A 22468-nucleotide genomic window follows, 5' to 3' on the forward strand; every position below is an offset into this window, starting at 1 on the left:
ACGCGAGATTCAAATTGTGGGTTGCGAACTGGACGCAGACAGCTCTCGAATATTACTCTCTGATTCGAGCCTGAACACCACTAACGTGTCTTGTCCTCCCATTTTTTCAGCTCTTATAAAATGGGACAATCCACTCGACAACGTGAGATTCAAATTGTGGGTTGCGAACTGGACGCAGACAGCTCTCGAATATTACTCTCTGATTCGAGCCTGAACACCACTAATGTGTCTTGTTCTCCCATTTTTTCAGCTCTTATAAAAGCCGAAACCCACCAAATTGTTCAGATTCAGGCCTTAGCACTCACAAGGGTTCAAAAATGCCTGTGACAGCTTCCGCTGTCTTGTTATATATCGGCACGAAACAAAGGAAGTCTTCTCGAATACAGGTGGATCACGAAACAATTAATGCACAGTGAAAAACCCTTCCGTTCCCAACACATCTAATGTTTCGTCTCCCAGTATGATCAAATGCTTACTCATTTATTTCCAGTGACGTGCCCAGGGGAGGGTTGGTGAGCTAATAACCCCATTTGACCCAGTATTCCTTTTTTTTTTTTTAAAAAAAAAAAAGGAACGTCAAAGACAGGGAAAAATGGCAAAATCAGGACTGACCACCAAAAATAGTATGCGTAACCCCTCTCCCTTCCGAAAATCCTGGGCACGCCTCTCTTTATCTCGGACACATTTTTTAAAATGAACTCACCAGAAGTTTATATCATCGTATTGGAGATGCGTTCTTCCTGCAGGTTTGAATATGATCCTTTAGGGTGCTGTCGTCTGCCTGCTTTCACACCTAACCTTAACAAGGCCCTAATTTTCCATTCTTGTGACTTGGATTTTCAAGACTTAGGAAGGTTTCAGTCCGAAGGGACACGCGATAGTACATGTCGATTGGAATGGGCCAATCAACAGCAATGTTTCACACCGTAGCAACACAAAAGGCCGCACAAACCTAATCTTCAGGCGACACGGTGTGAAATCTCCCTTATTAGGCCACTATCATTGTCACCTCGAAGCGAAGTAGTAGCTCTTGTTGACCACAGAAAAAATTATCCTCAACCGGTGATAATGCTCCTCAGTTTTCTTCTCTCTCCTATATATTCTGTGCTTGTTCACTATACAGGCAACACCTTATGATTTGATATACACAGGACATGTACTATGTAGACATTTTAACAAAAAATCCGTTGAAGTCAAGGATGACTAGGTGGCTCAGTTGGTAGAGCCCTGATTTGAATCCTGGTAGAGCCTGCAATTTCCGCCTAAAATGTCTACATATGCAACATCTTCCTGCTTTCTCTTCTCGACATACATAAAATTTTCGGCTGTCTCTTTATGATAGTTAAGTGTTTGAATGTGTTTCGAACCCAGTAGGCTTAAACAAAAGTATTTTTTTTATATCATGAACTTCTCAGACTGTATATACGAAATTTAGTTCTGGCAAAACTAAATCATCACTCAAAACTTTGATTTTCAGTTGATCTATGCAGTTTATTTCTGTTTTAATATCCGGTACTGATGAAATATTCACTTGAGAGAAGAGAGAGAGAGAGAGAGGGGGGAGGCATTGATCTCTTCGGCCCTCGAACCGAACTAGCACCACACTGAGACCCGGAAGTTCTGCTGTCGTCAATGTCTTCATTTTCGAATCACTATATCTTATAAAGCAATCAGAGGATGCTGACTGATCTGATCACCAATCGACTGTATGAATTGTCACACTTACCTCTGAAATCTCATTAACCGATTCTTTGTACAGATCAATCGAAAAATTGAATCCGCGTATTTATATCCTCATTATATTGTAGAACGTTCCGCAGATAAAACAATTCGTTAATATTGCCAGTAGTTGACTCCTTCTCTCATTCAAGAACGTACCCTCCCCCGCCTTCCAGAAATTAGAAATTACAACGAATTGTCCTACGTGTGGCGCTACCTTCGTTGTGCAGCTTCCAAATGCTGACAAGTCTCTTCATAGTCCTCAAGTGCGCTGAGACAACACCGAAAGCGCAAGAAAAGTGTACGTGCAATATTATCAACAACAGGGTTATAGAACATTCTCCGTCTTGCCTCGATACTTGTCTATCTCCAAATCATCATCACATTATTCAAAAAGCCAAAAACCTAATTTTATCTAGTGTAAAATAAAAAAGAATCCTGGGAGGGGGGCTCGAGCCACCACAACCCCAGCTTGGATACGTGCTATTAACAATAACAGGGTTATAGAACATTCTCCATCTTGTCTCGATAATTATTTCTCCCAAATTATCATGACATTATTCAAGAAGTCAAAATCCTAATTTTATCTAGTGTAAACAGAAAAAAATCCTGAAAGGGGGCTCAAGCCTCCTGATTCCCACCTTGGATACGTGCTATTGACAATAATAGGGTTATAGAACACTCTCCGTCTTGTCTCGATAATTATTTCTCTCAGATTTATAAATTTATTATCTTCACATTATTCAAGACGCCAAAAATCTAATTTTATTTAGTGTAAATTTAAAAATTTCCTGAAGGGGGGGGGGCCTCGAGCCACCTCATCCCCACCTTGGCTACGTGCTATTAATAATAACAGGGGTATAAAACATGCTCCGTCTTGCCTCGATAATTATCTCTCTCCTTACATTATTTTCACATTATTTAAGAAGCCAAAAACCTAATTTTATCTAACGTAAACTGAAATATTTCCTGGGGAGAGGGTCGAGCCCCCTGTGCCCCATCTTGGATACGTGCTTTTATCAATAACAGGGTTACGAACATTCTCCGTCTTGCCTCGATAATTATTTCTTTCCTTAAATTATTGTCACATTATTTTATTTCACACCACAAGAAACCAAAAAACCTCATTTTATCTAGTGTAAACCTAAAACTTTCGGGGGGGCTCGAGCCCCCTAAGCCCCCCCTCTGGATACGTGCCTGTCAGCAATGTTCATTCATTGCTACAGTCACAGGCTAAATTTGGTCTTGTCAAAGTCTACAAACAATATATCAGAATGTAGACGATTCTTTACCTCTTTGTCAGGAATTCCTACCTTTTTTTCACATTCTACGGTCCACACAACTGCTCTAAAAAACTTCATGGAAAAGAAACTGCCGGGAGTGGCACCAACAAGGTGGAATTTCTCATCAAGGCTTGTAAATACTGTAAAGAAATATAGAGGGCACCTTATCAAGTTCTTTTCAGCAGTGGTGACTGGACAAGTGACGAGGTGAATATTGCACTAGGCTTTGTTTGTTTTCTGTGCAAGTTTGACATTAGATTTCTTCTCATTGTATTCAGCAAAAATATTTGCATTTTCCAATGTTCTGTTTGACATATTGCAAAGTAAATGCATGGACATTTCTTACTGCATGAACAAAGTCAATGAATTCTATGACACGTTGCAGAAAATTAGGGACGAAGGGTTTGATCATGCATGGACGGAGGCCGCAAGTAATGCTGAAGATGAAGATAGTTAATATGAACGAAGGCCAATAAGACAGGGCAATGATGACCGTTCCAAATACCAGCGAATTTTCAACGAAATTCTGGATACAATGATGTATCAGATAAAATTCAGATTTGAATCTCAAAACGATCTAAAATTTGTGTCTCTGTTGGATTCAGACAAATTTCATACATTTCGTGAAATGTTTCCTCAAACTCTTTTGGCAGAACTGAGTAAACAGTATGCCTCAGATTTTGATAGAGTCCACCTCAAAAATGAACTAAGTGTGCTTTATTCTCTGGATGAGTACAAGAATAAATCAGTGAATGAAATTACAAATTATATGAAGCTCAATAATTTGGACATAGTGTTTAGTGGAGTGTATAAACTAGCAGAACTAATATTGACATTTCCATCGACAACAGCAACCGTCGAAAGGAGTTTTTCTTCTCTAAGGAGAATAAAAACTTATCTCAGAGCAATACAGGGACAAGCGTGGCTTAGTAATTTAGCTATAATGTCTATTGAGAAAGGGGTTCTAATAAACATCAGAAATTCATGTGACACATTCTTCAATAAAGTGACAAAAAAATTCACGGAAAAGGAGAGAAGAATGGAGTTTACCTTCAAGTAAGGTAAGAAGTTAATTATTTTTCCATACTCGCATGTAGGTCCTACATATTGCATGTTATAGACCGCTCCTCTTTATAAATAAGCATGAAATAGTTTATGTCCATTGCCTACTATTGTTGTTTTTAATGGCAAGATTTCGATGTAAACAAAAAAAATCCAAAATGAATGAGGAAGAGCCCCTCCCCCTTTTTTGCCAGACACATTTTCATTTAAAATTCAAACACTACTATATTTGGAGATAGCCCTGATCTTGGTCTCAGCATACGCCACTGATTTGTTTGATTAGTTAGCATGCACCACGTGGTCATACACCAGACACTACACAGCTCCAGAACGTAGTGCAAATGGTGCAGACACCAAATACACTACTTTACTACAAGTCGATGTTGCACCGTGTAACCAACTAGACACATGAGTGCGCAGAGTCAAAAAGTGCAGCGTACTAAACGGGACTAATAGAAATAATTCAATATCTTACTAGTTTCTATTGAACATTTAGTTTTGACACTTTCTGTATTTTCTTAACACAGTATTTCCTTGAAACAAATACTAAATATATAGTAAATGCTTCAATTGATATGATTCCCATTTGACCCTATATACATGCAAATTAAAAAGAAAGAAAAATGGGAGTTACTTACCTTTCCGTAAAGTACTGTCCGACATTTCCTTCAGATGTTGGGAAATCCTTATCTGAATCTTCATTAATTCTTGCTAAAACAACCTGTAGATGCTCCACTATATTTGAATCTATTATTTTCCCACCAGGCATAGTGAACTGTGTATCAGTGTACATTCTAGATGATTCATTCAACAGCTGATATTTTGATGCTAATTCATAAACTATATTTTTATCTTCACCATGCACCCACTGAGCACCCATTTCAACCAAGCCTTCACCTGGAAGAAAACAAATTGTGCTTTCACCAACTCCTGGATTGTGATGACAATTTACTTATAAGTGCAGTTTATAACATTAGCAATATAAGGATATATATATATATATATATATATATATATATATATATATATATATATATATATATATAACTAAGACAACAGAAGCACATAGTTTCTGCACAATGGAACTGTAAACAGTGATTTTTTTTAAAAAAAATGTGCAATTATGCTTGTCAAGCAGACACAATTTGAAGTTTTAAGTCCACTTTATGCGCAGATGAGCTGATCAGAACTGGAACTTACAGTTTAAAGTGCCTCCATCAGGTACTGAACCAAAAACTTCTTAATTACAAGGTGGCATTGCCACTATGATAGGCCTTATTTTTTATTATTTTTTTACTTTAAATGTTCTTCATCAGGTGAGTGACAATGTGGATGCTAAATCAAATGTTGATGAATAGTGAACCAAGTAAGATATTGGCCTCGTCTAGTTCGCTGCACTTTTTTACTCTCTCTGCACTTGCACATCTAGTTGGTTACGCAGTGGAACACCAACTTGTCTACTTTGTTAATTTGGTGTCTGCACCATTCGCACTATGTTCTGGAGTGGTTTATGGTCTTGTGGTGTGTGCTAACTAATCAAATGAGTGTTTAGAGCAGCAGATCGGCATTTGTCGAATCTTCAGAACTTGACCACCGCTATTTGTCTACTTGGTTGAACATCATTTCCTTTCACTAGTCTGACACCGGGATACACCTGCACTACACCTAGTGACAAAAAGTGCAGCGAACTAGACAGGGTTATTGTGTCAAAAACAAATATGTGCCAGGAACATGAATAAAATAAAACACAGTAGTTGTTATTAAAAATAAATAACAACTACACTGCTTGTAAAACAAACATCTTTCTGTGTTTGAAGTAAATTACTTTCATTCCTTGCAGAAGTAAAGGTTTTTTTTTTATATCTTACCAAATTTGTGTGTGTGAATTCTGCCCCCAATTCTGTCTTCTGCTTCTAAAATAATTAGATTATGGAATCCATTCTTCATTAGCCTGGAAGCAGCTGCTATACCTGCTGCACCAGCTCCAATAATTACTATTCTTGGACCATTCATGCTCTGAAACAGATAGACACAATTATATATGTGACCTTAGAACAGAAATTCAGTGAGTAACATCAATACTGTAATGGAAGGTGTAAGAATATGAGCAAATAGAAAAAATCCCACCATGATCTTTCATATCTGAAATTTAACAGCATTGAGGAAAGAGCCACAAAGAAGGATGTATTATTGAGAGCAATATTGGTACAGTTACAGACACTGCCAGCTTGCAACGATTCCATTGAAAGTCAATGTATTCATTACAAGCCGGCAGTGTCCGTGCCTGTACAACACACAAAAAAAATGTTGTAATAATATTTTTTCTTTCTCCCATAAACTGTAATTACCACAAAATCACATAATCAATGTGCAACTGGGCTTGCCAACTTTAAATAATAAAATTCCGGGAGATTTTTTACAGGCTTCAAATTCTTTGGATTGAAATGTTCTTTTATGTTTGTGGTCTTGCTACTGTGAATATATATTACAAATAAAACCTATGTAATGAAGCATAATTTGGTGGCGGGAAATACAGAAGTCCTTGACATAACAATGCCTTTCTTTCATTTTCTCCAACTCTTGTGTGGACACTTGTGGTGCAACAATGGGTTTAAACTTTCTATTTCTTCCTCCTCCCACTTAAACAACGACTCATTTTTCATGAGTCTTAACAAATCTCAGTTGGGAGGGAGGCGAGATATGTGAATTGCCAGAACGTAGTGCAAACACCAAATATACTCCATGACACCAAAACAACGAAGTAAATGAGTCGGTGTTGTGCAGCGAGCAAATGTACACCAAATGAGAATTAAAAGGTAATCAAGATAAAGTTTGTCCAGGAGACTGGGAGTGAGTGAGCTCGATTCCTGATGTAGGACAATAGTTTAATCCGGGCAACCTGTAAGTAAATGCATATTAATCAGATTCATTTTCCCCCCTGCCACTGGCCTCAGAGGAGCTCCACCCTGCAACACACAAAATAAACCTAAAGAAGCAGCTACTGTCCAAACAATAGTGCCTGGCTTTGTATTTTCAGAGCGAATTTACAATACCGAAAGTATCTTCAAATTCGGCATACTCAGTAATTTTGGCCTTGTAATCACGAATCTGCAGTTGAAATTTGGCGGTCACGTCTAGAAATTGCAAAATAAGTCGATAAAAGTGGGTCCGTGAACGAAGTAAACACCCTTGATTTATGAAGAAAACAACTATTTTTTGCAATGATTAGTATTTCAAAACTATGTTTATGATGACCCTTAATGTTAACTATGCTTGCCTAACCTAACCTTACCGTGAATGGTTCGTGGGGCAAACATGTTTTCCACCTTTCAGCAAGATTCCATTTTCTCACATGCAAATCAACGCTTTCACTTAATGCACAACACTTGAGCAACATCGGTAGCAAGATCGTTGTGCGGAAAGGAAGATGTCTTCATATCATCTCCATGTTAGTGTATGGAGAATCATAGCAGTAATTGACAAGGATATTTTGCAATTTCTAGACGTGATGCGCTAATTTTTAACTGCAGATTCGTGATTACGAGGTTAAAATTAGTGAGTATGCCAAATTTGAAAGCAAATACTTCCGGTATTGTAAATTCATACAGTATTTTCTGTAATGAATGGGAATGAGGTAGTGGTTTCAGTTTGAGTTTTATCTCTGTTATAACTATATTCTAATTGTGGTTTTAGATTTGGTAACAGTTAGTTATATCGGAGACACATTAAAATCGGATATTTTGTGTTTTGCATGGTTCATACTTACCAATTGTGTACTGCGGAACATAGTTCAAGGTGCCATTATGCTTTTTACACGAAAACAAACACAATTTTTCACATAGAGAGTAGTTTTTGTTGATCCTTTTTTCGCTTCCGTAACACACAATATGGCGGGCAGAGGTTGACCAGCGTTGTAGGTATGCAGTCTTTCCATCCTTCTTCACTCAAAAATACCTACTATCGTGTTCGTCACGTGTGCAAATTGTACATTATGCATGGGTAGCTGACGGATAGCCCCATGAACCATTTCCGATAAGGTTAGGTTATTCAATCATAGTTAAAAGGGTGGGGGGTTGGAAACACTGACAGGGTGTTACGTCATCAAACTTATGAAGTATCCAGTTCACGTAGCGAAAGCAATGGCACTTGTGCGTAGGCGAGTTATTTCTGTTGAAAAAACATGATTGCCCGGTCAAATAGATTCCACGATGAAAGAAAATACCTGGAGGAACGATGGAAACCTTAGAGAAACTCATTTCCGTAAGTAGTTTCTTCTGTAAAAATGAAGAAATGTGTCTCCGATATAATGAACTGTTACCTTAGATTTAACTCTGTACCTTCAGTACATTAATTGTTTATATTATAAGTATGAATGTTTTATTTTTATTTTTCTACTGCAACAGTGATTTTCAGGAAGTGTAAATCGTCAACTGTAATAATGTATTCCACAAGGGTTTGTTGTGAACGGCCCGCGAGGCCGACACACACCTTTCAATAAAGGCGATTTTATTATTGATTAAAATTGCGAATTTAACAGTAAACATTCAGGTTTTGGTAACAGTTTCATACATCGGAGACATATTTTCTTCAATTTTACACAAGAAACTACTTACGGAAATGAGTTTCCCCAAGGTTTACAACATTTGTCGAGGTATTTTCTTTCATTGTGGAATATATTTGACTGGGAAATCATGTATTTTTCAAGAGAAATATCTCACCGATGCACAATTGCCATTGCTTTCATTTGCTTGCCCCACGACAACCGGATGCTGCGTACGTTTGATGATGTTAGCCCCTGTCAGTGTTTCAAACCCCTTTTTTTTTAATATGCTTGCCTAACGTAACCAGACCTAACCTTATCGGAAATGGTTCATGGGGCTATCCATGAATGGCGTGGGGCTATTCGTGTATGGTTCTTGGGGCTATCCATCAGCTACCCGTGCATAATGTACAATTTGCACAAGTGACGAACATGATAGTAGGTATTTTTCGGTGAAGGATGTTCGAAACACTGCATGCCCACTACGGTAGTCAAGATTTGCCCGCCATATTGTGTGTTACGGAAGCAAAAAAAAGGAGTCAAAGAAATGGTCCTATTATAGTATGGGGGTGACACCTATAAATCATATATTTCACACTTTTTTACATTGCTAATGTACTATTTTGGAATGCGGAACATTTCCTAAGGTGAAATAATGCATTTCTAACTAAGATAATGTCTATTTCTTACAATTACGAGTACTTACTGTTACTTGTTATTTCAATTCTGTAACACATTATGGCAGGCGATAGCGTACTGGTTCAAGGCGCGTTGTGCGAGGGATTTGTCGATTTATGCAGTGTTGCAACCTCGTTCACCGGAAAATACATACTTTCGTGCCCAGATTTGAAATTATGCTACCCACAATTGGTAAGTACGAACCATGCGAAACACAAAATATCCGATTTTAATGTGTCTCAGAACTATGAAATTGGTACCCAGGATTCCGTAGGGTGCCTTGGAGCGCATGTGTTCCTCTATTCGGCATTTTTTTTGTGGAGAGAAGGGGGAGGCGAGATGACCATTATCAAGTTCCCATTTAACCTGTATGAAAGTACTGTACAATAATCTAATATTTCGTCTTATCATGCTTAATTTACTCTTGCACTATTCCAAGGGACTGCAATAAATTATTATAAAGCTATATGGTAATATGGATAACCACAGATTCAATAAATATGTGGATAACTTTTCTTACAGAATAGTTCGCACTTACTTGATGCTAACTCATTTAGTGCTTATCAGGAAAGGAAAGTTATTATATACTTGTGATCCGAATTTGGTCCAGGTTTGCTTCGTAAGCATTCACCCGTCGCGGAGTATCCCTACTTACACCAAATTGCGACACAAAACATCCCCTTAGATATGTGACGTCACGTAGATTAGAGACAATATCATAACAAGTGTAGTCTACCGATCACATTCATATAAGCAGATACGTGCAAGATTACGGGTAGATGTAATATTTTCACCTTTACTATAATATGTGAGCAAATATAGTAGGTCAGGCTCAGAAGTGTTTCTTTTTAAATATGAATGCATCGGAGGGTGGAGCTTGAGTTTCAAATACGTGTGAGCAGTTAAATCAAATTACCAGCTGGGTAGTAGCTTATTACTCATTTGTTTTATCGCTGAATATTGTCCACAGAGAGCTCTACAATCGCCACCAGATAAACGTGTGTTACATGACTATATTAAGTAGTGATTTGTTAGTGTAAAATAGAAAATAATTGTGAAATTCGGTACCATGTCGAAATCGAAAATTCCAGACAGGTAAATTAAAATAGCATAGGATATTATATAATATGTGTATCTTTCAATATGCTAGATTGTCTCAATAAATGCAAATAATAATTGTTAGTGTCATTTGATAAGTTGACAAATTGAGTACAATTAAATCGCAAAGTGTTCCGAAAGTTGTTTTTAAAAAATAAACTGTGTTAAAGTCATTCATTAGAGAAAATAACCTAGTTACAGTTACTGGTTCCTTAAAAAGCAACTTAAAGTTACTTTTAAGTTAGAGTTACTTTCAGCTGGAAATTTTCTTGTAAACAAATTGCTCACATCAATGTCGTAGCGTAGTTTTCTATAGCTTCCGCAAGTAAAATATATGGGGACTCTTAGTAAAATAAAATTGTCGGCCCAAGTTCCGTTTGTTTAATTCCGATTTCATCATGGAACAGGCATTCTTCCATGGTCCGATTTATATCTATGTCTGTTAACACATATTACTTCGGAGTTTTAGCGATTACTTAATGCATCTTTACTTGAGAATGTTTTTCCTTGTATGGTAGGATGTCAAACAGATGGGAGCATAGGTTCATGCACCACTGTTCATGTTACCCAACATTGTTGGAGTCAATTTCTGAAAGACTGCATTCTGAGTTCATAATTTGTTAAATAATAGCACTTCTACACCTGGGTCATTCCATGTCAAGTGAATCAATGAAAAACACCTGACCGATCTCTAATTTTATTCGTACTTAATTGTCATGAAGTGCTACCTAAGGTAGGAAAAACTGCAAAATTTCAGTTTTTTATCGGTACTAGATAGATATACGGGAAACACATTAAAATCGTTTATTTTTAAATAAAATTCATTTCTACTTACCTCATATGCACAGCTGAACATTTTTGAACTAGGGATTACTTTTTTTTCAATGAAAAAAGCGTTATTTTTAACATTATAAATATTTATTGGTCGTTGCTAATTGGCGGCCAAATTTTGACTCACGTTGTCTATCGTCAGCTGCTATGCAGTGTTTCTAAACTTATGAACCGAAAAATGCCGCACAAACTATTCACAAAACTTTTTTATGCAAAAATTGATCCACAAACCATTCACGGAAGGTTAAGTTAGGTTAGGCAAACATAGGAAATTGAAATGGAAAAAAAAAACCGCTCACACGTCATCTTGTAAAACTACCGCGTGGTTGTTACACTAACACTTATTAACCGAAAAATTATTATTAATCCACAAACCATTCACGGAAGGTTAGGTTCAGTTAGGTAAAGGTAAAAAAGGTAAAGTGCTCCCCTGTGCATAGCACCATGCCATGAAGGCATATAGGGGGTGTGGGGGTAATGCCCCACACTTTCTTGATTCGGTCGTGAGTGGGGGTGATGTGATCAGCATCACGCCCTTGGCCACCTTTACCCCCCCCCCCCCCCAGGTTTCTCCCAGGTACCCCTGTTATTTGACGGTGGGTGGGCACCGGGGCCACTTCCATCGTTAGAAAAGTTCCCGGATTTGAACCGGCCGGGGATCGAACCCGGGACCTTTAGCATGGTAGTCAGATGCGTTACCGACTGAGCCACCGTGGACACAGTTAGGTTAGGAGATAATTAAATTGGAAAAAAAAAATCCTGCTCACACGTCGTCTTGTAAAACTACCGCGTGATTGCTACACTGACAGGGGGTTATGTAATCGAACGCACGGAACATTTGATTCACGTAGTCGACGGTAATGGTGGCATGAGCTATCGTGCAACGGAGATACATGAATGTCGAAAAATACCTTATTTACAGGCCGAATAACTTGCACAATTCGGAAAAATATTTTTCCCAGCTTCAGAGAGTCCGCAAGAACTAAATTGCGTAAGTACTTTCTCGTCTTTTCTCCTGGAAATTTCAAGAAATCTGTTTCCACTATATCTAATCGTTACCTTTTTATCTTGTACTTTTCTAGTTAGAGCCCTCTAAAGTATGAAAAATAGCACAATTTGCCGCACACATACAATCACAAAAAAAGTCATAAATCAAGCTAGAATTGACGTAGAAAGTTTGAATAAGAACCAAATTGTTGCTTTTGGTATGAGCTTTAATTAGATATTTCACGTGACTACTTTTCAATTTTTTTTTCATTTCAAGCTCTTTCCCATTTTTTTTTAAATCTAATTTTTCAAAAACCTATATTTTGAATTTTTTTTTTAAAAAAAACCTTACCTTTGTAAGCAGCTGAGTGAGCTCCCTACCAAGACTAAGACCCATAAAACTTTCTTAGAATCTCCGTACCATTGCTTAAAGCTGAAGCTAAGGAGACACTCAGCACATGTGAGAACAACACATAATCCCACAGAGGATTATACTGGCTGCGGGTCCAGGTGCCAGAGCCTTGATTGGATAAGTACAGTAGAACCAAAGGCAACGCAGTTCTGCGAGTACTGTGCATCGTACTCCCTTGAACTTTTCTCAGATAAAGAGTACAATTAAGAAAGTCCTCTTTTCAACTGCGGCTAGAAGATCACTTGCTTGGGATGGTTCACTTGGACAGCTCTGCTGACTGACAAGGTTGAAGAAATTTAACAAAATCATGAAGTGAATCATGTTTTTCTAGAAATCGAGTTTCACACATTGACAGTAGTTTTTCTTTTTCATGTCTGGTACATAATGCAATGTATTTCTCTTTCGTATTTCACCTCTGCTATTAAAAAATACATCAACTTCACTGTACCAAAAGAGTTTTTTTTTAAAAAATAAATTGGTGGATGTTTTTTTCCGAATCCACAAAAAATCAAGGAATTTTGCAGCTTCCGGACCCCCTGGATACGCTCTTGCGAGGGAAGAGGGTTGAGTGTCCCCTCACCCCTGATGTTTCGGGGGATCACACATGCATACTATGTATAAATATCCAGAAATAGGGGTATCCACTGACTAACAAAACTTTTTTTGCGATTGATTGCAGCATATTGCACCATACTTACGCTAAATATATTTCGTAATGTACTAATTAATTTTTATTATGAACAAAGACAAACCAGATGTGGAACGCGGGCAGTAGTTTGGGTGGCCGTGAACTAATTAATTAAAACAATGTAAGGGATAGTGTATCTCGTAAACATTTCATGTTGTAACACTAGTATATGTGCAACGGGGAACAAAAAATCTCGGGGTCTCAGATTCTAACCTAGTAACCAACCATCCTATCATATTTTCTACATTTCTCATTACTGTGAGCTTAGTGCTGATGTTGCACCTTTAATAGTTAATAGACAGTGAAAACTCCAGTAGCAAATGACCTGGTAGTGAACTTTTTTCTGTAAAAGAGAAATTTGCATATTATATGTACGAATATGGGCTACGTAAAATTGGAATCTCCACCCTCAAAATAGTCTCGTTCGTCTCCTATCACCCCTCACTCGTATTGGGAAGTTACTGATTTCCAATCATCCTTGTGTTTAATCTAACTTTATAAATATGTGACGTTAGGGATAACTGTTCAAAACTGTCATGAATTTTCAAGAATGTCACTTACTGTTGTCAATTATAATCAACTTTATATGCTATTTCGAGCGGGATGCATAGTTCCGAATCACTGAAATTTTGCCCTCTCCCTAGGAATCAAACCCTGTCCCTTTAATGATAAGACAACTGCATTAGCCACTACGCTATCATCGGTGAACAGCCAGTTTTTGTAATTTTGTAATGTTAAGTTATTCTCGGAATCGTAACTAAATTATAGCAAAAAAAAAAAAAAAGAAAACTTAAAATATCATACAAGCCATTAAAAATATTTATGCTCCTTAGAACAATTTTTGTTTTCAGAATTTAAAATAGCGAAGTGATTCTTGGAATGGCAGGCAAAGAAAGTATTAACCCCACCCCCCTGACTGGCCCTAGGTGGGGGCCATACAATATACTCAGGGCCTGTAACCAAAATATTTTCAGAAGTCTGAATAAAATAGAAGATTTTTTGTTCCTTAGTCTGAAGTATAGTGTTCTATACAATCGCAATTTCCTACTATTACATAAGAACAATAAGCAGGCAGAACAAACCAAGAAATCTGTGAGGTACTAAATTGTTGTTTCTTTTCATGGTTAGACGTTCATTATATTTAATTTTGATGCGCTGTGGTGAATTTACATTGTTTCATGTAAATTAATATTACCACGTCCTGATTTTATAATTAAATTAATAGTGAATATGGGCTATTTTTGATTGAAATGTTTTAACACGAATTTTATTTAGTACTTGCTTAAAATGTGATTTCTATAATTTGGGATATTTTGAACCCGTAGCTGGTGAGGTGGGGTTTGAGCTACCCCACGAATATTTTGAAGTGACTTTACTTACATATTAATCACATCTGGAATGCTGAGTACATTTCAGTCAGTTTTCTAGCAGCTGTGTGAGGATGAGGTTGTGTTGACCTGTGTAAACAGTCCGGTGAAATATTGTTGGCACATACAGAGTGGGGTGGACTAAACCCCACCTTACCACTTACGTAACATTATTTGTGCAATATAAACCATGAAAAATCCATCAGTGTAATCTGATTGTAGAATATTTTTATTATTCTTTTTATCTATGTCTTAATAATCAATATCTTGTAAGAATTTGGATTTTTCCTTCTTTATGAGCTGAAAAAATTAAAAAATGAGAAGGTGTGCATTTTTTGCTTTTCATTTTGCATTTTGAAAGAAAATAACATTTATGTGTATTTTCTGTAATGTTTTGTGTAAATAAGTGATGCAGTTTTGTTAATTAAAACCAACTTCATTCACTATTTTATTTTTTGAAATTGTTCACAACCATTCCTTTGTGAGGACTTTTTTTGTTCGGGGTTTGTCTCACTCCACCTCACCAGCTAAGGGTTAAGTGTGTCAAAAGAATCAATGTAGTTATGAAAAGTCCGATTAGTTGCTTCATTGGAACCACCAGATAAACCCATAATGAACTGTGCACAATCAATTATTTTTATCTGGCATGGGGCACCCTGAAGCGCTGGGCCTCGGAAGTGTCCCCGAGTTGCCCCTCCCCAGGTCGGCTCTGCCCCCGCACCCCATCCCCTCAAGAAAAGCCACCTTGAGACGAAATGTGGTGTGATGTGTTACCGTGCGATCAATATTTACGTTCATTTTTAAATGTATACGTTCAAACAGAGGCAATTACTGTTGAACATCTAACAGATTTTTGCGTAGAGTGACCAGATATTTGTTGATCAAAAAGAGTGTAGTCTATAGGTTGAAGGTGCGCATGCACAAAACATAAAAAGAAAACAAAAATAAGGGTGGCTGGCTATTTGTTATTGCTTCTAATATAGCCCCTATAAAATAGGCCTACACCCTACAGATTCAAATTATTTATGGGTCTAATGTAATTAGCTAATTACAAATACTAACTCACGAATGACACCATCGTTCATACTTCTGGGATGATTTTGCTTTCTTGAGTATGTTTAAATCCTCCTTTATTGCCAGTCCAAACTCTTCACAGGTCATGTCCACATTGAATTTCACTTTCATTACTTGTTCGAGTGTTGACACCAGGAGTGTACTTTTTTCCTCTCGCCAGTAAGTTTTAATAACACTAAGAGTCTTTCACAACCAACATTTGTACTAGGCAGAGTAAACAAGAATTTTATAAGAGGCACAATCACTTTTAAATTTGACCCAGCCTGCACTAAATCTTTGCACACTGACCTCCACTCACCTATCATTGATTCTTTTCTTTCCCCCCAATCTTCAAGATGTTTTTCAACGGCTTTTGAAATTGCACAGTAAGTTTCAAAAATATTATTAGGGCTGAGCCGATGCCGATGTATCGGTATCGGCTGATACAAGTGGTATCGGTATCGGAAAGTATCGGTTGGAATTCAGCTACCGATACCAGCCGATAATTTCCGGCATTTTGGTCTTTCTCGGGGTCCGCAAAAATCCCGCGCAAGTTCTTGACAGTCTAATTATCCTGGAAATTATGCAAAATTAAAACTTCCTTTTTATTTTACACTAATTTTGCACGAAAAACTATATTTTGTGACTACACTATCTAGTTTAATATTCTGATGCAATTCTTGAATATTGTAAAGCAAATTTCTTTGTATATTGATGCATATAATTGGAGGAGAATATTTACACACCAATATTGATCAATATTTTCAACAAATTTTAATTATTGCAATTTTCAAGTATCTGTATCGGTGGGAATCGGTAAGAGTATCGGTATCGGTTCAAAGTGGTATCGGCTCAGCCCTAATCATTATCATTAAATTCCAATGAATTTGAAATACAGGGTGGGGCAGATCAACTTGCTTATTAGTAGACCCCGGAAGTTTGGCAAAATGCCTCTTTTTATCTACTGGATATATTGAAATTTTTTTTTCCGGATATACGTTTTTTATGTTGTTTCGAATGTTTTAGAAGCTTTTTCATTTTGCCTATTTGGGACCCCACTGCCTATTTTTAATTATAATGCCTTTTTTTTGCCTTTTTCAATGAAATTGGACCATTTTATTTAAAAAAAAAAGTGTGTATATAAATTATTTTTCACCCAAAAAACGTTGTTGGCATTTATTTATTATGTGAATAATTTTTGCCTTATTTAAGTAATATTGAACTCACGCATGCTTCAACATTGCTGAAGGAGAAAAGTGTGAGAAAAAAGTATTTCATGCTGAGTTAGGATATTGCCTTTCGGTTAACATTTCCTTGTGCATGATTGACTGCTGAAAACCTATTGCAGAACATCTGCACAATTACATCAACTCGTCCAGCATCCGTGTCAGGACGTTATTGACAAGAAACAGCACTAATGCCCAAGGACCTTTGCATGGATTCCAAAATCAAGTTCTCTATCTTTAGTTTAGTTCTGCACTTTGGAGGGAAAGGATCGTGTAGTTGTCATCATGCCGAAATTTAGTGTGCCATTAAGTGGTAAGTTACATGGTTACGTGCATGAATTTGGTGAAAATTGAAATGCTCTTCCCAATGTAGATTTTAACATTTTGCCAGAAATTATAGATAAAAGTAAGCGACTTCCAAATGTGCCTTTTTCCGGTTTATTTTGCCTTTTTTTCATTTTTAGTGCCTATTTTCCACATTATAAATGCCTTTTTGCCTGCCTATTTTAACGAAAACAAATGCCTGAACTTCCGGGCTCTACTTATTAGAAATTCAATTACAAAAAAGTAATGCAGATATATATTTAATTCCTTGAACAGCATCAAGTACAACAATTAAATTTTATGTTTACACAGTTTTAAAGATGATATCAGGCAGATGGCGTCTATTATTCTCTCAATACACTGCGTTAATCGAACTCGGAAGTTTCGTTCAACTCTCCAGCATATCGACGGGTATGTTGGCGACAGCTTGACGAATGTTCTTCAGGTGAGCCAGGGTCCTAGGACGATCGGTGTAAACATGTGATTTTAGATAGCCCCATAAAAAATAGCCTCAGGGGTTCAAATCAGGCGACCGTGCTGGCCAGCGCAGATCGCTCCTCAAGGAGATGAGGCATCGTGTGAAGTGTTGACGCAAAACAGTCATTGACACACGTGCTGTGTGTGCCGTGGCACCGTCCTGCTGGAACCGTACATCTCCCACATATATCTCGTTGAGTGTTGGCAGGAAAAACTCCGGGCAGAGCGCTGAGGGGTTCGCAGAACAGAATGCCTTACCATGTCAATGTTTTGGGGTTACCTTGCTGTTCGTGGAAGCCCAGGTTTGTTTTTCTTCACATCATCAGTTTCCCTGAAGTTGTTTACCCATGAAACAATCGACTGCCGGTCAGGAACACGACCACGGGGCGCAATATTGAAATGGGTACGGAATGCACGTTGCATGGCGATGATTGAGCGACCGTTAGAAAAGTATGCCTCGACAGCGAACTCGCGCTCCACCTTCGTCCACTTTATGCTGCTAACTAAACCAAGCGGAGCTACAACTTTACGCCCCGCCCTTTCGAATGTGCCTAACCCCACCCTCATCGGGGCAACCGTCGCTTCAGGGCGCCAAATTCAAATAAGCAAGTTGCTCTGCCCCACCCTGTATGTTTTGCTTGTTGATGGAATATGAAATTGTTCATAGAAAATTCTTGAGTCAAGGAGTAAATACCTCAGTTTGTTGTCATCTTGACGTTTTCCGTTCTGTGGATTTTAAGGCATTTTTACGCGTAAAATAATGAATGAAATTAAATAGCAAGGAAAAGAGTATATTTGGGGATTTTTGCAAATTGAAAAGAGTATAATACTCTTAGAAAGAGTATTTTGCGCAATGGCTAAAGGATATGATGATGGTCATGAATGAAGGAATCATGTATGTGCTTCATTGGAAATAGAACACCTTGTTGTTAAGCTTTTAGTTTTGGCGGCTTGACCATTCCATAATTGCTTCATGTTATGTAAATGATCAAGAATAATTTTATTCTACTGCTTACCTCCAAAAATACGTCTTTTGTGTTGGTTGTTCCTTCACTCTTCTCCTGCAACCACATTTTCAGCACATTTGATATGTTAATAATGATACGACGCGGTGGTCGACGGACTCATTGTTATTCACAATTTTTCGATGAACCCGATAACTGACTACTCACCATCAGCAAACTTCAACTGAAAAGTTCAAGACAAAGTGAGGGAAATCTTAATCATCTTCCGAAACGCCCATCTGGACAAAGCTTTCCGGACAAGAAGGTTGTGGACATGAACAGCAGGAGGGATACAGAGAGAGTGAGGACAGGAATTCTTCATAGGATATTTGGTTCCTCCACAACACCTGTTTCGTGGAAATATGTCTGCTTGGATCTATTTCGGAACTGCAGACCGTTCCTATCTGAGTGCACCGACCTCTTCCCCCCACCCCACCCCTGGAGCATTGTTACGAGCAAGGGCATCTGTAGAAAACCTGCTGGAACTGGGAACAGGAACAGGGAATTCCTAGGAGGGACAATTCACGTTTGCACTTGCTTTGAAAAGACGAAACTGCCATTCCAAATCTGCTTGGGGATCTGTCAGTCAAGTACTTTTCTTGTTTTAGCAGAAACTTCAGCCCATGTTCATTTGACGAATGCAAAAATATTTTCTCAAATTTTATTCAGTACCAAAAATGAGCAGAAAAAAATAGTACAATTTTTTATGGCACAACTAGGGGGGGGGGGGCAAAAATACCATATTGCCATTCTCGATGATGTGTGGGGGCATGACGCTCCCCTGCCCCCCCGTTCCGACGTCCCTGGTACCAGTGAATGACCAAAACCATTTTTAATAATAATAATATTTCTTGAAAATAACAAATTTGAAAAAGTTACCTGTTTTTTGTACATTTTAGTATTTCAGGTACTGTATAGTAAATACCATAAAAACGATTCAGACAGAATATTTGTGGAACTTGCATGTGCTCCTTGATGTCACAATGACGGATCAGCTTTGTTAAGCCAGTTCCATTTGTCAGGTTCACAGTTATGCATAACTTTTATTTCAGATTCATGCCCAAATTTATGAATGATTATTCCTGGAAAATATTCACCATCATAACACACTATAACATAATCACCAACATTCACATAATGCAATTTTCACTGCATTCACTCTTGTTTTGCACAACAGATAATGACAACTCGTGTAAATCTCCTTCAGATTCCAATGCCAATAACATCTGATCTGAATCTGTATTGGTCTCACTATCTTCTATTTTCTTCTTCGCATGGATGTATTTTGATTTCTTCTTACCATCCACTTACACTTGCCGTTTTCTCCCTCGTCGTTTTAATTCATAATTATCTTTCCATTTCTTTGATGTTATTGTAAATGCTAGTCTTAGTTGGTCCATATATCAGCGTTGCAAATGATTGGAAGGCCTTAACAATTTTAGCTGGAACTTCGTTTCTTTTCTGACTGCAGTGGTCATTTGCTAGAGATGATGTCAAATTGGTATCTAGTGTGTGACCTCCCCCCCTGCTCTCTTGCAATGTCATGCACAACAGAGAATATGTGAGTTTTGAATAGCCTATTATTCTGATTTGATGATGTAGCCATTCCTTAAGCATAAATTTTACACAACTTGAATGTTTCTTGTATACATGATTATGATGTATTAATCCTTGTATTATGCATTAGCAATGACAGGTTCTTGTCTCGTCTGCTGAACTCACACAAGTGTGCTCATATCCAACATCTCGTTCTCCCTACCTTGTGACCTGGACAATCCAATCACAACCTATGTAAGAGAATATGGATTGTAGATGAATGCAAGGCCATTTCGTAATGTCTCAGATTGTTAAAAGCCTTATTTTGCTTTGTAGTATTTGGGAATGGTCATTCACTGGAGATGGTTTATGTACTGGTGCACTCACCCTACTCGTTTTAATGACTTTTTGCTGTCGTTTACACCATTGACGTCCTCAAGATTTTTTTTCAAGGGAAGGTCAAGCAAGGGATTTGGGGTGCGCCAATGCACTCCCCATAATGACGTTGCTTGCTCAAAAAACACCCATTCAGTCTGAAGTTACCATGTTCCTGCAACTACTTTATAATTCAAATAAATTGGCTGTGACTGAAATCTGATTATATGTATGAAAGAAATATCCATCTAAAGGCAAAAAAGTGGGAGGTAGAAGCCCTGAAAATGAATTTCTCAGTATATAACAAATTATTATAAAAGATGGTTAATTCTTCAAAGGAAGTAAAATTAATTACCACTATACGCTATTTAAATTAAATATTTATAAGATTTCGGAGGGCGATTCAGTCCCCTTAACCCTCCCCCTGGTTATTTGCCTGCCTTCATGACAATGTTTGTTTAGCGTCTTAATGAAACTATATTAATTTCAGTAACTTTTCTTCCTGTGAAAATAAAACATTCTGGATGTACTCTATAATTGTAACTTAAAATATTTTTTATAGTATTTGTAGCTGAATTTTGGTAATTTTTTTAATTATAGTTTGCAAAATATCAGCTGTTATACGGTTTAATCTGATTAGTGTTTTGTATATTATTCTACACAAAATGTTTGCTATTGTTGCCTATAAAAAATATTGAATTTTAAATGAAGATAAATTTAAGTGTGTTTACAATTTAAATATTAGATTTTCTTTCTTAGAGGCTGATAAACACCATTAAATGATTACGAGCTTAATGTACTCCCCAATGGCATAGTGGTAACATCACTACCTTGTAATTAAGGGATCCAAGAGTTTGATATCTGGTGGAGAGACATGGTGATTCAGATTGCACTTTAAACTGTAGGTCCAGTCCAGATTAGCCTATTTGTGCATGAATTGGCGTTCGAACAAAAAACACTATGCACTACATATTTGACTCCATGAAGCCGCCTCCTTCCTCCAAGAAAGAATCGTGGCTGCAACACTCAGTTGTTTAAAATAAATATTTCTACTTTCCTCTTCCAGTTGTTTATCAGATTCATATCATCCGGATTTAGTTTCCAGAAGCTACTACCATTATATACAGGGGTAGACAACTACAGGCCACCTGGTTACCATGGTGCCTGAAAATTTTTACCTGACACCTGAATTTTCATTTTATTATTTTTTTTCCGTTATGGAAATCTTTATTGCCTTTTAAAAAATAACGAGTACAGTATATGTTTTTGATGGCTGTATTTTATGTATCACGTGTATTATTAAATCAGAATAATAAACATAATAACCTATGACAGTGGCGTACGCAAGGGGGGTTGCGGGGTTTAACTCCCCCCTTGAGCTTTTGAAATGTTATGAAATAGGCTGTGGAAAAAAATTAAAATGGCCAATTTATCACAAAGATCTGCGACAATACTACTACTACTAGTACTACTACTACTAATAATTATTATTATAATTTGATTTATTATTCCCATACAGCACGGAGAAGAGCACAGCATTCCAAGCGCACGCGTCTTTCAGAGCGAATGCCTTGAAAGGAAAATATGAGGATAACTATGATTTAAAAGAGAAAAAAAAGTTGTTTTGTATCTCAGCTGCAAGAATGTTCAATGAACATGTAGGGTATATTTTTGCTTGAACAATGAGCATTAACTAACAGGGTGGCGACAGACCTGGAAAACCTGGAAAACCGGGAAAAGTCAGGGAATTTGAGGTGTCAAAAAAAGTCAGGGAAATGTCAGGGAATTTCGTCTTCATTGACTTTTTT

At 37.4% G+C, this 22468-nt stretch overlaps 2 protein-coding genes across 4 annotated transcripts in view; one reads left to right on the forward strand and one right to left on the reverse strand.

Annotated features, from left to right (window-relative positions):
- The window catches only part of LOC145997517 (uncharacterized), a 147679-nt gene extending 137749 nt beyond the window's left edge, over positions 1-9930 (reverse strand). Inside the window, exons 1-3 of one of the 3 annotated variants that reach the window (XM_083134620.1) lie at positions 9821-9930; positions 5933-6080; positions 4703-4961 (exon numbers count right to left, since the gene is read on the reverse strand). In XM_083134620.1, coding sequence (XP_082990746.1) covers positions 4703-4961; positions 5933-6077 — 404 coding nt within the window. In that variant the 5' untranslated portion in view covers positions 6078-6080; positions 9821-9930. Of the gene's footprint in view, positions 1-4702; positions 4962-5932; positions 6081-9704; positions 9758-9820 lie in introns of those variants that run through there. The other 2 variants (XM_083134621.1, XM_083134622.1) reach the window with 2 other exon arrangements.
- Positions 9931-10257: 327 nt separating this feature from the next.
- The window catches only part of LOC145984287 (RNA/RNP complex-1-interacting phosphatase homolog), a 280792-nt gene continuing 268581 nt past the window's right edge, over positions 10258-22468 (forward strand). The window contains exon 1 of the mRNA XM_083117930.1: positions 10258-10377. Within this exon, the coding sequence (XP_082974056.1) occupies positions 10352-10377 (26 nt within the window). The 5' untranslated portion in view covers positions 10258-10351. The remainder of the gene's footprint in view (positions 10378-22468) is intronic.

This window comes from Lepisma saccharinum, chromosome 1 (assembly GCF_977018435.1).
Source record: "Lepisma saccharinum chromosome 1, izLepSacc3.1, whole genome shotgun sequence".
Classification (NCBI taxonomy): Eukaryota; Metazoa; Arthropoda; class Insecta; order Zygentoma; family Lepismatidae; genus Lepisma; species Lepisma saccharinum.